Consider the following 17,269-nt stretch of genomic DNA (forward strand, 5'->3'; position numbering starts at 1 on the left):
CCAAATGTCCTCCTCAAATCAAAACCCGAACGCCCTCCATGTGCTGGCCCCGGGTAGAGATTCGAGTAACTAAACTCAGTGACCAGAAATGTATTTGCTTCAGGCAGCCTGACTTGTCCTACTGCTAATGCCACCTGCTTCCTTGGCCAATATGGCCATCTTTGTGGGAATAGGTAAAAGCTAAAGGGATCATCTTGCCAAACCACATGAAAAAGCTGTTTAGAGACTTGAGGCCTGATTCAGATCCCGGCAGACTGGTTACTCCGTCACAACGGTGACAGATGTCCTGCCCGCTGAAATACAAATCCTGTCGGCTATAATGGGATTTATATTTTGGCGGCTGGGATATCCGTCACCACTGTGATTGAGTAACCCGTATGCGGAGAACTAAATCAGGCCCTTGCTCAATGACTCGTTCGATGGGCACAGCTGTCACACTGCATTGGCATTGGCCTCCTGGTCGTAGGATTATTCAGAGACGTTCACTCCAAATTCAGTGTCTGAGAGGCAAATTGGTGCAGTTTATTCGTTTAATTCAGATAATGGTCCTGCGTTTGTCTCAAAGGCTTACAGGGATTCAAAGTCTTCTTTTGGAGTTTGTCTACAATTCAGCAACCCCTTTATAGCTGAATCGAAAGGCATTGTTGAACGTGCTAACTGGATAGCCTTGACTGCTGGGTACTAAGTTCAGGTCTTAGTTGGTTCCATAATCTGCATGGACTCCAGAGAGCATTACTTAACTTGCCTAGATGAGTATTGGGAGGGCGCACTCCATACGAGATTCTCTTCGGAGTTCCAGTATATGTGCCCGGCTTCGATCATCCTGAGAAGTGGCGGATGAAGATAAATTTTACTTGGAGAAACGTATCAATGTTTAGCAGAGTGTCCACGAAGTCAGAGACATTCTGTCTAACGTGAACCACTCTGATGCCGCCACCTGTGAAGAGAAGGTTATCACTGCTGCTGTTGGGTGGGTTCCAAAATGTGGGGACCTAGTTTGTGAAAAAATCCACATCAAGCAAGCTTTGAACCATCCAGTCACTGTTCTTGGGGTAAAAGCAATGGAACTGTCTTTCTGCCTCCTTTTTCTGGCTCAAGTGAGAAACAGACAGGTGTCCATCGACCACGTGAAAACGCACTATGTGGCCAGTCCTCTACAGCAGATCCTCTATGACACTTAGAAGGATTCAGAGTAGTGCCTCTCAACCTCCCCCCTGCTCTGTATACAATACCCCTTGAACAAAGCAGGAACATTACTAGCTTGAGTTCCCAGCCAGGGATTTTTGAGCGCAGCATTCTGCGAAGAGCACCGAGTTCTAGAAATGCACTCGATGTTGCTAGCACCACTGTTGCCACTGATCAACGCTACTCCATAACTTATTATGAAATACCAACCGATGCTACAGCATTTGAACTGGTGCCTTTTCGAGAGCCTGCAGAGGTCACTAGTATGGAGAAGGACTCTGGATATTTTTCAGACGGCTTTTCAACCTCTTCTACCGTCACTCACCCCATAGACCGATTCGTGCTTATCAATGGTTTTGGGACAAGTACCTGATTCCACCGTGGTCCTATGCCTGGCTCATTTTGGGAACTCCTCTTTTTCTCATGTGTCTGTCTACGATATTCGTCATTGTTCTGCTTCTTACTGGACATTTTGTCCCTGCAAGAACAATTTCATCACATGTGGTTCATGAGCTGAAACCGCATTCTTCATCCCAGAAAGGTCTGCGGGCCTCCCGAGCACTCTGGATAACATGGCAAGAATTAATCGCCAGTGCTGTGAGATCTGGGGGTACTCCCATACCAAGTGATACAAATGTGCCCTTGGTTTTGGGCAGCACCAGCACGATGGCATTGCCAGTACGCCCACATGCCAGAGCCTCAGGATGTTATATAGGTTGTGTGTAAGAAGCTGAGTTGAATAAGTCTGACCTTTGATGATACCACCAACGTCCTGGGTGACATGCGGACCTTCTTTCTATCAGAGTCCTCTAGTGGGTCCAGCCATTCTTCCCACCGTGTCCTTAGTGATGTAAACAGATCCAGAAAATTAAATACTAGGGATTTATGCATCTTGGAGTGCCCCTCCTTTCAATGGGGGCCCATCAAAATTTGAGCTTCAAGGGTGCTATAGTCAGGGACAGTCTCAAGGGAAGCTTGTTGTTGCTCAAAGGCATGGCGTAGCTGCAAGTAGCAGAAAATTGGGAGGCATGCAGGCCATGTTCCTCTTGCAGGCATTGGAATTTTTTAATGTTGGATACCAGCCATACATCTTCTACTGTGGTGATCCCTATTGTATCCCAGCCCATATAATCGTATAAAGCGGATCTGTGCCTGAGCCACCGCCCTGTCCATAGTAGGGTCGCAAGAGTGATTTTCCTCTCCCAGCCTGTCCATTTCAGAACTGAGCACCATGTCTGAAGGACCACTCCAAAGGTTCGTGCGGCATGAAGGGATGGGGTTCCTGTATACCATACCTCTAATATTGTCTAGACCAAGGATGGCCACCTCCAACCGAAACACTGGTTCTCCCCATCCACCATTCAGCCAGTCGTTGACCACCAGCAGTTGCGCTGCCCACTACTATGAGCGAACGTCCACCATACCCATCCCACAATTCCAGGTGGATTGGAAACACTTGCCAAAGGTAATGCAGGCAGAGCAGTTAAGCCATAGGAAGGAGCGTATTTTGGTAAGACGATCGCTGATCCATGTGTGTGGGAGGAGGAGAAGGTAGTTATGTAGCGTGTATAGTAAGCAGGGTAAAGCCGTCATTTTGAACAGGGCCACATGGCCCAGGACGTTGAGAGGGAGTCGCATCCACTGGTTGAGTTCAGGTGTGAGTCAGGAAATAAGGGGTTTTATGTTGATGCTCCAGGGCAGAGCTAAATACAGTTTTAAGTAGGATAATGCTTCCTACTTTGTAGCCAGTGAGTCAGCCACCATTAAACATCTCACAGTCAAGAGAGCTTTTCTGATAGCTATCACTTCTTCACTTCTTTCCGAACAGTGAGTGAATTACATGCACTCGCAGTTAAACGCTGTATTTAAAGATGCATTGCACTGGTTGATAAGGGGAGCATCTTCTAAATATATCCCAAAGGTGGTTTCTGCTTTTCACATAAATCAGACCATACATTTACCAGTTTTCTTATAAAATCCAATAATACGTCCCAAAAGAATTCCACACACACTGGATGTTAAAAGAGTGGTTATGTGTGGCATAGTGAGAACAAGAAGATTAACCCCACAGAGTCAACACGTGTTTTGTTTCCTGTGCCCCCAAGCATTAAATATTATAATGAATAGATGGATATTGGAAAATGTTTACATTTATGAAGCATTGATGCATAAAGCTTTCAGATCATGTCCATATTTCACAGCTTTTTTGGTATACATAGAGAATGTTTAATTGAGTGATGTAAGTGTGGCAGCAAAATGGTCCTCTATACAGACCTTTACTAAACAGTGTGGCTGTAGACAAGCAGCCATGCCAAGAGGCGGGACTTGTTACAATGATGATGAGATATTGATTTTCTATTACTCGGGTTCGCAACCGCCTGCATTCGAGGAACACTGCTATACATTTGATGCCCAGTGCGTGGATTTAAAATAGGTGAATATTGCAAAATAAAATCGTTACTTACCAGTAACAAAAGTTTTAGAGCTTGGGACTTTTCCAGATTCACCTGCATCCCCTCCCTCCTTCATTAATAAGAAGTTCCATATACGCCAAACCTTCCACATTACTGTTGATGCAGGGAAACAAGTCTGAAGGAGATGAAGGTCACGGTGTGAGATACTGTCAGTTTGTTGACCTTTTCTTGAGTTACTAACTCCACCTATGGTCGAAACCAAAAATAAAAAAAGTTAGAGCCTTTAGATCTCGGTGAGCGGTTTACTCGGTAACAACGGTGACTCATATCCTGTCAATCCAATGGGATATAATGGGATTTATATTTCGGTGGACGGGCTGTCCGTCACTGTTGTGACGGAGTTTCTCGTCCACAAAGATCTAAATCCGACCCTAGGTTATAAGACATTTTTTTTGGGACCTAATGCACAACCTGGGATTCATGAATAGTGCCAAACTGCCCTGCTTTGTTAGAGTTTAGTAACTAATTTCTTGTTTAATGTAAAGAGAGATGAGTCTATGCCAGGCTATAGTATCTTTGTTTTCTTAAGAGTTTTCTTTGTGTTGCAGGTGCTGGGATTCGAGGTTGACACAGTGAACTCCGTCCAGTTCTCCAACCACACAGGTAAGCGCAGAAAGGGGCGACTATCAGTTATCACTGTCTATGCTTCGGAATGGCTCCCTGTTGGGGTTGGGGTGGCAGGAGGCGAGGGCACAGTTGATGTGGAAGCTGCTTCTAAGAACAAATGCTGTTGGTAGTCCTGCACCATCAGCTGGCACCCTGTCCATGCACGAGGAAGCGGACCCGGGAGATCGGCCATGTCTAAAGGGAGCAGAAGATCAATGAGTTGGACCTGATGCTTGTTGGGAGATGTCTTTGAAAGAAAGAAGGCCATTGGGAAGGGAATGGATCGTGACAAAGGTGACGGCGCATCCACACTTGAAAGGTTTGGCTCTAATCTGTGATGGAAGAGAAGGTGTAGATATTTGGTGGTGTGAAAGAGAGGTGTGATACAAAGGCTGAGGTGTGCTAAGTTCAAAAATCCCAAAGTAGAACATGTTATAAAATGAGAGAGGTTGATTGGAAAATCAATCAGAGGGAAATGTTAGAGTGGCCAGGGAGTGGATTTGAGGTACAGAAACAGGGAAGGAAGTGTTTGGCGTATGTGGAAGACAGATCCACGCATTGGTGGAAACAGGAGACCCAGGGTCCTAGCCTCCAGGCTAGATAAGACCATTCTCACTGCCCTGGGAGCACAGAGAGATCCGCAGAGGTCTCGCACGTCGGTGCCTCTGCACACAGGTTCTTGCTTCCCATCAATCTCTGGTCAGGATTGAAGAGCAGTCATTGGTCTTGCTCTTCATTATCGACACCAGCGTTTACCTTAATACCTGCATTGTGTCAACGACTTCCTTTTTTTAGGTCTTGCCTAGACAGTGCTTTAGCTGTTGCTGAGGTTATGTGATGGAAAACAAATACACATAGAGAAAGTTTGGATCAGCCCATCGAGCCATCGGTTGTTCTTTTTAAGTTCTTGTATGTATGTATGTATTTGGTATTTTTTATAGGTCGAACATAGCCAAAAGCCATGGGATCGCTGTCCATGGTCAAAAAAAGGAAACGGACAAGGAGTAAAAGGAGAGAAAGCAGGGTTGTGGGCAGTTAATGCATTGCGACATTCTTTTGGCATTGGTGTTAAGGGTAGAATGTTTAGCTCTTCTGTATAAGCCGAATCCCTCATGAGCGACTGTACCATCTTCTGTGTTTTTGCTCATCTCATAAGGTTCCGCTGTACATGGCGAGTCTCTCTGACTTGGTGCTAGGTGCATGTAAATCTTGTGCCTTCATATAAGATGTTCTACCATGGAGGCTGCCTCTCTTAGACCTAGTTCATGTGCATACGCGCTGTACATACGGAGTCTTTTATCTGTACTTTTAGAAGTTTGTATAACAATCCATAGAGAGTCCCTGATCCATAGTTGTAGATGCTTGTATAACATCCTATACTGGGTCTTTCATCCACAGTTTTAGATGTTTGTAGGATATTCCATATTGAGTCTCTCGGCCATAGGTAGACATGCTTGTGTAGCATTCCATATTGAGTCTCTCAGCCATAGGGGGACATGCTTGTGTAGCATTCCATATTGAGTCTCTCAGCCATAGGTAGACATGCTTGTGTAGCATTCCATATTGAGTCTCTCAGCCATAGGTAGACATGCTTGTGTAGCATTCTGTATTGAGTCTCTCAGCCACAGTCTTAGATGTTTCTGAGTCATTGCATATGGAGTCTCTCAGCCGTAGATTTAGGGGTTTGTATAACATTCCATATTGAATCTCTTGGTCATAGTTTTTTTTTTTATAACATTCCATACTGAGTGTGTCATTGCATATTGAGTATCTCAGTCATAGTATTAGATTTTTGTATAACATTACATACTGGTGTGTGTCAGCCATAGTTTTATGTTTCTATATTATTCCATACCGAGTCTCTCAGCCATAGCTTTAGATGTTTTTGACTTCAAAACTTTTTTTATTGAAAATGTTATTACATATAAAGAGCAGAAAAGCACGTACACAAGTCATACAGTTGTCTAATCAAACATCAAAAAGACTAGTTTTGCGAGCCATAGTGGAGGAGGCCAGGGAGAGGGGCATGCTTCCCCCGGACTGGAGACACGCGGAAGTGGTGGTATTTCTCAAACCCGGCCGGCCCCCGGATCAACGGGCCTCATATCATCCTATCTCCCTCCTCAATGTGGAGGCGAAAGTCCTGGCCAAAGCACTGGCCAACCGCCTTCTGCCCCACATATCGACTCTCATACACCCTGACCAGGCAGGATTCATGCCCAAGAGGGCCACTAGACACAATATAAGGCGGGCACACGTAGCAGTGGCGGCGGTTCGACAGACCGGGGAGAAGGCGGCATTACTGTTGGCAGACATGGATAGGGCCTTTGATTCCTTGAGCTGGGTATACCTGTTTGCCTTACTGCGCCGACTCAATCTGGGCCCGAGCTTCCTTTCCTATCTCCAGCTCCTCTATACAGATTTGATGGCGGCGGTGCGGGTGGCGGGGGTGATATCTACTGTCTTTCCCATACAACGCGGCAGAGATGCCCCCTGTCCCCATACCTGTTTGCCTTGGCAATGGAGCCGCTGGTGGCGTGGGTGCGTATGGATGCGCAGGTCCGGGGCTTGGAGTGGTCTCCGGGGGTGTCAGACAGAATCGCATTATATGCAGACGACGTCCTGTTTTCCCTTACGGAGTTGGACGCATCGGGACCGCGACTCCTACGGATCATGCAGATCTTTGGAGAGACGTCGGGACTGTATATGAATCCCTCCAAATCCACACTGTGGATGCTGGGGGATTGCTCGGGGCCCGGGGCGTGGGCGAAAGATATTCAGCTGGTGGTGGGAGGTTTGAAATACTTGGGGGTATTCCTTTCGGAGGCTCCGGAGCTTTCTTGGGGCCGCAAATGTGGTGCCAGTGTGAGAAAGGATCCGCTCGGATCTTAAAACCTGGTCTCGAATGCCATTGACGCTATATGGCAGGTCAGCAATATTTAAGATGGTAGCACTGCCTAAGCTGCTATACCAAGTGCAAAACTATCCAGACTGTTCCGAGCGGGCTTGATTGCTGCTCCGGACTGCCTCAGGTGTGGTCAGGAGGAGGGGACATTTATTCACACTATTTGGCACTGCCCAGCGCTGGACCGATTTTGGAGGCGGGTAATTACCTGTCTGGCCGAGGTGCTGGGGTGGGCGATCCCGCGCACGCCACGATTTGCATTACTACATGTCATGGAGGGCATTGGGGGCAACATATATAAGCAGCACCTGCTACGGCTGGGCCTTACACTAGCAAAGCGGGATATCGCCAGGGCGTGGAGGGCGCCTAGTGCTCCATCGATCACAGCATGGAAAAACGGCCTAGACTTTTGTATGGGGCTAGAACAGCCCATATTTGTAGCCCGAGGATGTCCACGCAAGCATTATAAAATATGGAAAAGGTAGGCGGATTACCGGGGGCTGTGGCTGGAGCCACCAGCAGAAGAAGAGGATTAATTATGGGGATACTTAGGGAGACTGGTCGAGCAGGGGGGGCGCCAGGCAAGAGAGGAAGACAGGGGGTTCCATCTTATCACAATATAACGTGGCTGTGGGGCCTTAGGGCTGTGGTGGGGAATCCATGGATATGGTGCGACGCAGGGGATGGGGTGGGGGGAGTTTGGGGGGGGGTTGTTATTGTTCGAGATATATTTCAGTGGCATTGCTGGATGGCAAGCATACAAATAGATTGCTATAGAGATATGCTGCAATGTGATTTTGTTGACGGCTCTGATATTCAGGGTCCTGTAACATCTGTGCAATCGACCAATAAAACATGTTTTCAAAAAAAAAAAGACTAGTTTTGTTTTTCAACTGTGAAATTGTAGGTTAGTCAGGTCTCTGTCAGTTCCATTATGGCCGAACAGCGGCGTAGATAGGTCTGGAGGCAGCACCCATCCCCTGATGAATGTGTGACTACAGGGAAGTGCCCCCCTTCTCATGTTCAGGAAGTGAAAATTACCCCGGGTTACTGGATGTCGTCCCAACAGGTATGAGAGACTTATGCCTCAGCTTAGTGTGCTGCATGATATAGAATGCATTCTAGGTAGAGCTCACTCTAGCCCTGAAGAAGCCCAGTGAGCCAGCCAGACACAGTAGATGGCCAAAACATATAGTAAAAACTCACAGGATGTATGAAACATTGCTTTCAGCAAATGCCCCAGTTTACGTTTTAATCATATCTATGGTACCCAGCTGAATAAAAGAGAAATCGTTCTGTATACCCTAAGACATTTTTATATATCTAATTCCTGATTCTATCCAGAAGAATGTATTTGAACTCCCAACACTGGTTGAGTCCATTGAGGTGGTATTTACCAACCTGGATGGGGAGAGGACACTGCTGATGAAGCATGCCACAAACATTTGTTTGAGAAGTGTTCTCTTCCAATACCTTTTAATACCCGTGATGTACCAGGAGGCATCCATTGGCATTCTTGGAGAGAGATAGATATACGTACCTGAGATGTAACTGATTGGCGCGGCTCTCTTTTTACAGTTCCTTATGTGCACTTTGAGAGTGTTCAGCAAACTGCCCGCTCTACAGCTCTACTTCTTAGAGTAATATTTAGTTTATTGGTTTGTACTTACATTTATACAGTGCTTCATGCCTCAGATAAGTGTATTTGCAGGCCGCTAGCATGCTTCTGCTTGAATGGAAGAATGTGTGCCTTCATGTAACATATGTGGTAAACGTTTCTATGTCATGTGGGGACCATAGTTGGGCTCCTATTGTGTTTTTGTTGCTGTACCTTGGCATGAGATGAAGTGAAAGGAATGAGAGGTAGGACGCTCTGGCTTACAAATAGCTTCTATGTGGACGGAGAGTTGTTTTTTGGCCTTTGTAAGATGTGTTGTGGTTGCCTGCTTGTATTGGAGAGGCTCCTTGCAAGGTCTCACTGTGAGCCTGTAGCTGAACCCATGTGTGGGGTGAGAGAAACCTGCACATGGAGATGAGCCTACCTTTTATGTTTTTTCTTCCATTTCCGCGTAGGTATGATCCTGAGCCCTGTGTTGTCCATTACCTCCTGGTCATGGCAGCTAGTTCAGTTAGTTTGTTGTGAAATCATCTTGGGAAGAAGCAAGCCTTTGCTTGCTTCCTTCCTTCCTTCTGAGTCCAGGTTGTTTTGGATGGTTCTTGACTTTGGCCGAGAAAAAATTCCAATGTTTGCTCCTTCTACTGAGGACTCGGTCCCACTGATGTGTTTCTTCTTGTAGGTGGGACGTTTAGCAGGAGTGTCATTGTACGGCACAATGCTTTCTTCTGGGACTATATTTTCAGTTTTACGTGGATGAAACACGGGCACTTACCATGCATGGCCATGTTGGCTATTGATCTTGAAGGTCATATGTGTTCACATTGGGTCACTGCATTCGACCTTCGAGTGTGGATTCACAGACCCCTCCGTACTACCTGTACTCACAGACCTCTGGTGATCTTCACACCTAACGATTATGTATTAAATGCTGCTGTTCCTCCTTGTGGGTTTCTGACCTTGACCATCTCAGGACTGTCTCCAGTCCATGAAGATGGGACCTTCTTGGCTTGACACAATGGCACAAATAACGCCTTCTTAACTGGACATTGTTCTGCAGGGATAGACACAGTGCTCCAGATGTGACCCCTAGAAATGGACACTGCGCTTCATTGGCTCCATGTTGTTTACAAAACACTACTACATTCATTTTTAGTTCCTAATCACCATTGAGAGTCGAGAGAAGCTAGACGCGACCCACCACTTTCCATTGAACTGCTTCTTTTGTGGTGTTCAACATTTGTTTTTGTCACTGTTCTTTTCTTCCTTTGTGGTCATTTCATTATTGATGCTAGATTTTGTCAGTAGCCAGACTCCTCCACGCCCCTCTCGTTGGGGCCCCCTCCTCTGTATGTTAATTTCCCTTTCAGTTACAGCATCTAAAGTCCGTTTTTAGTTTCTGACTCTACCCACCCTGCCCCCAGCAATTCCTAGTCTGTAAGTCATAGAGGTTTGTAGGTTTTGCTTATCCGCTGCAGGACACTTGTACATCCAGTCCAGATTCACTGAACATCTTGATTTCGCCTACTTTCCCTCTCTGTGGCTCGATGCCTCACTCTGTCACTCTTTAGAGGTACACAGCATGTGATGGCTCAGCCCAAAACATTAGCTAGGAAGTCCTATGTCTGATGGGACTGGATTTGCCCAGTGATGTTGAGGCACAGATCTGTTGTATGGTTATTTCTGCATAATACCAATTCCGTGATTACTGACTTGGCCCAAATGAAATCAATGATGCAGAGATCCAATAATGGTCCAACTGACGACCTTCAGGATTGTCAATAAGATGACTTACCTTTAAGGTCTTGGTGGAAGTCACAGATTTCTAGGCCCTTGGGATATCCCTACAAAGGAAAAATATCCTTAAGTTCCCGCAGCAAAGCCAGCCATCTTCAACCAAAGCCCCTGTTACTGGATAATCAGTGCAGGATTATAAACAAACGAGAAGAGATGGTCACAGACCTGGAAGCACATCTTATGAGCCACTGCCTAAGGCCTGTGCATGTTCTCATGTCTACCTCTCTGCTGGGCAAACTTGAACCTAGAGTGGTACCCCTATCATACATGCTCAGACTGGAGTAAACAGACAGCCGCCATGTTTGGGAAAGTACCATATTCCTCTGGTCTTTCTTCCCTTTTGATTGGCACTTATGAATGTTTTTCTCTTTACATTCCTTTTGTATCCACTGCAGCACGGGAAAATGATTAGTCCATGATCAGTAGTGGTGGTGCCCGGGGTTAAGGGGTCCAGCCGCACTCCATTTATTGTATGTATTACAGGGAGATGTTTTACTTGGACAGACTACGCTAGCCGATGCTCGTTCCTGATTGGCTCTCTCACTTGGGCTGGTCTTGGCCATCTGTGTCCTACTGGTTGGCCTGTCCAGTTGTCTCATGGTCCTTTTGGTGGTACCTGGAAGTGTTATAGCACAGATTTCTGTTTTCTATGTTAGCAACTTGTCTTTTTCCAGTATCTCATAAGGGTACAGAAACTTGTGTCGAAGATATCTGTCAGCCTCTGTTAGAAATGATGGTCTCTAGTTGTCAATGGTTTGCACCTTTGTCCAAGTACGTACCCTTCTTCTTAGTCAGGGTAAGGAGGATACACTTCTAAAACAACGTCTGCTCACCCCCTTGGTAGCTTTGCATGAGCAGACAGGTTTATCCCAGAGGCAGTGTGTAAAGCATTTGTGCGCACATACAATAAGTAATACAGTGAAAACACTACAAATGGACACCACACCAGCTTAGAAAAATAAGTAATCTTTATCTAAACCAAACCAGATCAAAACGACGAACATCCACAATATAGTATTCAAAATATGACTTTTAAAAGGTAGAAATAATTCTGTTCATAGAACATGGTGGAGTGACACTTTCAACACAAAGTACCTTGGATGAGTCAAAACCACAAGCAGCAAGGAAGGTGATGCGTCAGATCCTGACTCACAGGAAAGGTGATGCATTGGTTCCTTGCTTCAGGGGAGGTGATGCGTCGGTTTCTTACTGCGTGGGGAGGTGATGCGTTGGTTTCTTACTGTGTCCCCCAGCAATGTGACAGACCTGGCGCCTCGATGCGATGCGTGATGATCCGGGACGATGCGATGTTTGAGGATCCAGGATGCGCTGCAACGATTCCAGCCGTGTTCCCTAGATGTGTCGGTTATTACACAGCAGGGCCTGCGTCAGTCAGTGCAGTGATCCTGGACGTCGGTGCACAGGACTCATCGCACAGCAGGATCTTCAGCTGAAGCAGGCACTGCGCCTCCACGCCTGGACCCCGATCAGCACCGAAGACACCATCCGCACGATGAACTCCATCCACTCCGGATCACCGACCGACCCCTGCCCTCACCACGTCTTCAACAAGGCCGACGCTGTCATCGCACCCCACCTGCGAGACATCATCAACACATCCTTCAACACCACCATCTTCCCTGAGAGCTGGAAACACGCCGAACTCAGCGCTCTACTCAAGAAACCAACAGCGGACCCCACCGACCTCAAGAATTACCGCCCCATCTCGCTCCTCCCGTTTCCAGCCAAAGTCATCGAGAAGACCGTCAACAAGCAGATGGCCGCCTTCCTCGAGACGAACGGATGCCTCGACCCCTCACAGTCCGGCTTCCGAGCCAATCACAGCACCGAGACCGCCCTCATCGCCGCCACCGATGACATCCGAGCCCTGATGGACAATGGAGAAACAGCGGCCCTCATCCTCCTAGACCTCTCCGCGGCATTCGACACGGTCTGCCACCGCACCCGAGTACGGCGCCTCAGCAACATCGGAATCCAGGACAAGGCGCTGGAATGGATCATCTCCTTCCTTGACGGAAGAACACAGAGAGTCCGCCTACCACCGTACAAGTCAGAGGCCTCCGAAGTCATCTGCGGCGTCCCCCAAGGATCATCTCTGAGCCCCACCCTCTTCAACGTCTACATGAGCCCCCTCGCGGCCATCGTACGCAAACACAACCTCAGCATAATCTCCTACGCCGACGACACCCAACTGATCCTCTCCCTGACCAACGACCCCGCCGCCGCCAGAGCCAACCTGCACGAAGGGATGAAAGAGGTAGCCGAGTGGATGACGACCAGCCGCCTGAAACTGAACTCGGACAAGACGGAGGTCCTCATCCTGGGCTCCTCACCCTCCGCCTGGGACGACTCCTGGTGGCCTCCCGCCCTGGGCACCGCACCCAAACCGACAGACCATGCACGCAACCTGGGCTTCATCCTGGACTCCTCCCTCTCCATGACCAGGCAAGTCAACAACGTCTCCTCGGCGTGCTTCAACATCCTACGCATGCTACGGAAGATCTTCTGGTGGATCCCCACCGAGACCAGGAAGACCGTCACCCAGGCCCTCGTCACCAGCCGACTGGACTACGGCAACGCCCTCTACGCCGGTACCACCGCAAAGCTCCAGAAGAGACTCCAGCGGATCCAGAACGCCTCAGCCAGACTCATCCTCGACATCCCACGAACCAGCCACATCTCCGGACATCTGAGAGACCTTCACTGGCTCCCCGTCAACAAAAGAATCACCTTCCGCCTCCTCACCCACGCACACAAAGCCCTACACGACCAAGGCCCGAGCTACCTCAACAGCCGAGTCAACTTCTACGCTCCCAAACGCCACCTCCGTTCAGCCAACCACGCCCTCGCCGCCGTCCCCCGCATCCGAAGAGCGACTACAGGAGGAAGGTCCTTCTCCTACCTGGCCGCCAAGACCTGGAACTCCCTCCCGACCGACCTGCGCCTGACCCAAGACCACCTCTCCTTCAGGAAGAAGCTGAAGACCTGGCTGTTCGAGCAGTAGCGGCACCCCTCCCCCCCCCCCCCCCAGCGCCTTGAGACCCTACGGGTATGTAGCGCGCTTTATAAGTGTCACTGATTGATTGATTGATTGACTGCGTTGATTCTTCGGCTGTGGCAATGTGTTGGAAATTTTCTCTCGCACCGCAGCGATGCGTCGGAACCAGGCGATGTGTCGGTTTTCACATTTCTTTAGACCTTTGCAGTTTCCAGCCCCAGAAACAACCTCCAGGGGCCCAGAACACTGGCAGGCACCTCTTGGCAGGTCATAACTCCCAGCAGAGGCGTTCAGTGGGGACTGGGGGGTGAAGTCTTTGTGTCCCTAAGACTTCCGAACAGGAGGCAAGCTCTATTTCAAGCCCTTGGAGATCTTCCTCAAGCAGGGGACACAGCACACAGCAAAGTCCTTGTCCTTTCCTTGGCAGAATCAACCACTGCAGGCCAACCCCAGACAGCACACAGCAAAGGGGCAGTACTTCTCCTCAGTTTCTCCAGCTCTTCTCCTTGGCAAAGGTTCGTCTTGAATCCCAGAAGTAATCTTTGAAGTCTTTTCTATCCCTGAGCCTTCCAACAGGAGGCAAGCTCTACTTCAAGCCCTTGGAGAAAACTCTAACAGCAGGATAATAAAAGTACACTCCAGTCCTTTCCCTGTCCAAGACAGAAGCAACCACTGCAGGCCAACGCCAACAGCACACAGCACAGGGGCAGTACTCCTCCTCCAGCTTGCCTGGTTCTTCTTCCTTGCAAGGTCCTTAGTTCAGCTGTAATCTAAAGTCCAAGGGTCTGGGCCCCACTTTATATATAGCACAAATTCCTTTGTTCTTTGGTGGCCGAGACGCTCTTTACCCAGCCAAAACCAGTTCTGTTTCAAGTGTGAAAGAAATCTCCTCCCCCTACTCTAAATGCAGCCCAGGTCTATTCAGCACAGCCCGGACTCATCCAGGAAAGGCAGGACACACCTCACCCTCCCTCCACCCCCAAGTAGCTGTCTGAGAGAATGTACATTCGCAGCCCCTGTCATTCAAAATCCAGACAGTCGATCCACTAACCAGCAGAGGCACACAGGATGGCTAAGCAAGAAAATACCCACTTTCTAAAAGTGGTATTTTCAAACACACAGTATAAAAATCATCTTTACTAAAAGATGCATTTTTATATTCTGAGTTCAAACTCCTTCTTTTCATCTTGTCCCAACGGGAAGTTATATTTATAAGATGTTATAAATAAACATGCATTCTATCCTATGGGACAGATAGCCTTTCAATAGTGAAAACGAAATTGGCAGTATTTCACTATCAGGACATGCCACACACATCATGGCATGTCCTACCTTTCGCATACACTGCACCCAGCCCACAGAGGTACCTTGTATTACCAACCACAGGGGCGGCCCAAAAGCTCCTGAACCAGGGGCAATCTATAATTAATCCAAACATTAGTTCAAGAACTCATACAATAAACTTACACTTTGTAAACAAATAACTTATTGACAGTCATCAAAGATAAGAAAAAAGAAAGAAAAGAAAAGAAACTGAAGCAAACATGACCCATATATATACAATTACAAATGTATTACAATAAATACATTTTAAAAAAAGAAGAGAAAAGACAGTGGGGCCGTATACAATGCGTTGGTAAAATTAGTAAATGATTTACAAACCAAAAGCAGTGGCAGTCAAAAATACGTCACAGTAACAAGGAACAAACATATACACAAATAATGTGTCCTCAATCAATTCACAGGCCACAAGTGCGTCAACTGCGTTTCAACCGCTTTATTATTATGCGGTCATCTTCAGGTCGAAAGTAAATTCACAGAGCATCCAAATTCTGTACAAAAGAAAATGATATACATCAATATATCTGTATAACTGCCAGGGTCATAAATTAATGTTGGGACTGTCAGGATTGTCAAACCACGATTCAGAAAAACATTGTTTGTGAGCCCGGTAAGAGTAAGGGCAAAGGGAAGAAGGAAGAAGACCAAGGATCTATGTAAAGGATTGACCAAAACCGATTCTAAGATGGCCGCCAAGAGCCCTCCGTTTGGACAGCGAGTTAGCGTTCTAGCGCTCCCTCGCCATCAGATAGTTCCAGGTGAAGCGCCCGTGCTGAGGCGCACTTCACCTGAGAATTGAGCGAGTGAAGTTCGTTGAGGTGCGTCGCGTAGTAATAGGGAAAACTTCGACGCGCACCACTTTTTCACATTTTTTCCCGTCCTGAGTATCCTGTGGAAGAAGTCGTGGAGGAGAGTTCGTGAGTTGTCCGTGAGGAATTCGAATCATCTGGAGAGCGCGGTAAGACTGTTCCGTGTGGAGCAGTGGGTGTACGCGCATAAAGACTTGTGGCTCATTTCTAGGCTGTGGTGGTTAAAGTATAAGAGACACAGTGAGGTTTTCACCGGACTATGAGCCAAAGCTAGCGGCAAGTGTCAGTCGAGTGCAAATATATCTTGAGGCAGTGTGAAGTAAAACTATAGACTATTTTCAAGTGACGCTTAGAGAAAGTCATCTCCTAGTTAAAGAGGAAGTTACCGAAGTGAATATCAGAACAAACACTTAATTATTCAGTAAAGACTAAAACTAATTAGCATTACGAACAGCAGAGGATTACATAATAAGAAGGACTAACAAGTAGAAGAATACTTACCTACATAGAACCCCAGGTGAAGCCCAGCTGTAAATTCTATAGGTGAGGAACCTGTAGGGGAAAAGAAAAGGGGTAGAGTTTTAGAAGATTAGACACACAACAGGGAATTAACACTCTGACAATTTCAGTTGCAGCACATTAAAGCAAGAAAAGAAAAGAAAAGCAAACAGAAGAGAGGCAAGGGTCACACTCAGACAGGGTAGGTAATAAGACGAAGAGAATATATAAGGAGAGTAGCTGATAGACGTAGGACTAATTGTGTTATTATATTACAGTCCTTAAGCTGTCGTGCTAGCAGAAGAAGATAAGAAGGAGGAGTCAGAAGAAAGAAAATAAGAAGCAGCAGTGTGGCCGTCTCTTCTCTGTCCCATCCCCTTTCCCCCCTTGGGTTTGTTTGGCACTCGTGCAATAAGGTGCAGTGCTGGAGAACCTGGGAGGGGCATTGGGAACTTGCGGCGTTCTGCTCCTGTGCATTGAATCGAGCGTGGTCTGACAGAGTGAAGTGCCCACGGTTGAAGTAGCACCTGAGCAGAATGGCGGAAGGTTTGGACTTGAAGAAACTAGGGGACATTTTAGAAGGAATTCAGAGGGAGTTAATAATGGTTCGGGAAGAGAATAGAGAGCTCAAAAAAGAGACCACAGATTTGGCCCAAAAAGTGAGTAGTTTTGTATCTAGTTCTAGTTTAAATTATCCAGCCCCACAAGAAGGGAATCTTAGTGACACCACAGTTCCCCACCCTAAGTTAACAACTCAAGTCATTCATTCTTTGTCTCCAGTAATTCCGTTGGTTCCTCCAGAGCGTTTTGGAGGGGACCCCCAGAAGGCTCAAGTGTTCATAACACAGTGCACCTTACACTTCATGTGCCGTCCGGCAGTTTTCCCTGATGCGCAGTCTCGAATGGCATTCATCTTGTCGTATTTAAGTGGAGATGCGGCGTCTTGGTCTACGCCTATAGTGACTCGTAATGACCCTATATTATACGATCTGGAAGAGTTTAAGAAAGAATTCCTTCGAA

General features: G+C 47.3%; 1 protein-coding gene across 2 annotated transcripts in view; it reads left to right on the top strand.

The window, feature by feature from the left end:
* Positions 1-17,269, top strand: part of PDXK (pyridoxal kinase) — a 471,678-nt gene that overhangs the window by 165,582 nt on the left and 288,827 nt on the right. For both annotated transcript variants that reach the window (XM_085620780.1, XM_085620781.1), the window contains one exon: positions 4,208-4,262. In XM_085620780.1, the coding sequence (XP_085476906.1) occupies positions 4,208-4,262 (55 nt within the window). The remainder of the gene's footprint in view (positions 1-4,207; positions 4,263-17,269) is intronic.

This window comes from Triturus cristatus, chromosome 8, assembly GCF_964204655.1.
Source record: "Triturus cristatus chromosome 8, aTriCri1.1, whole genome shotgun sequence".
Classification (NCBI taxonomy): domain Eukaryota; kingdom Metazoa; phylum Chordata; class Amphibia; order Caudata; family Salamandridae; genus Triturus; species Triturus cristatus.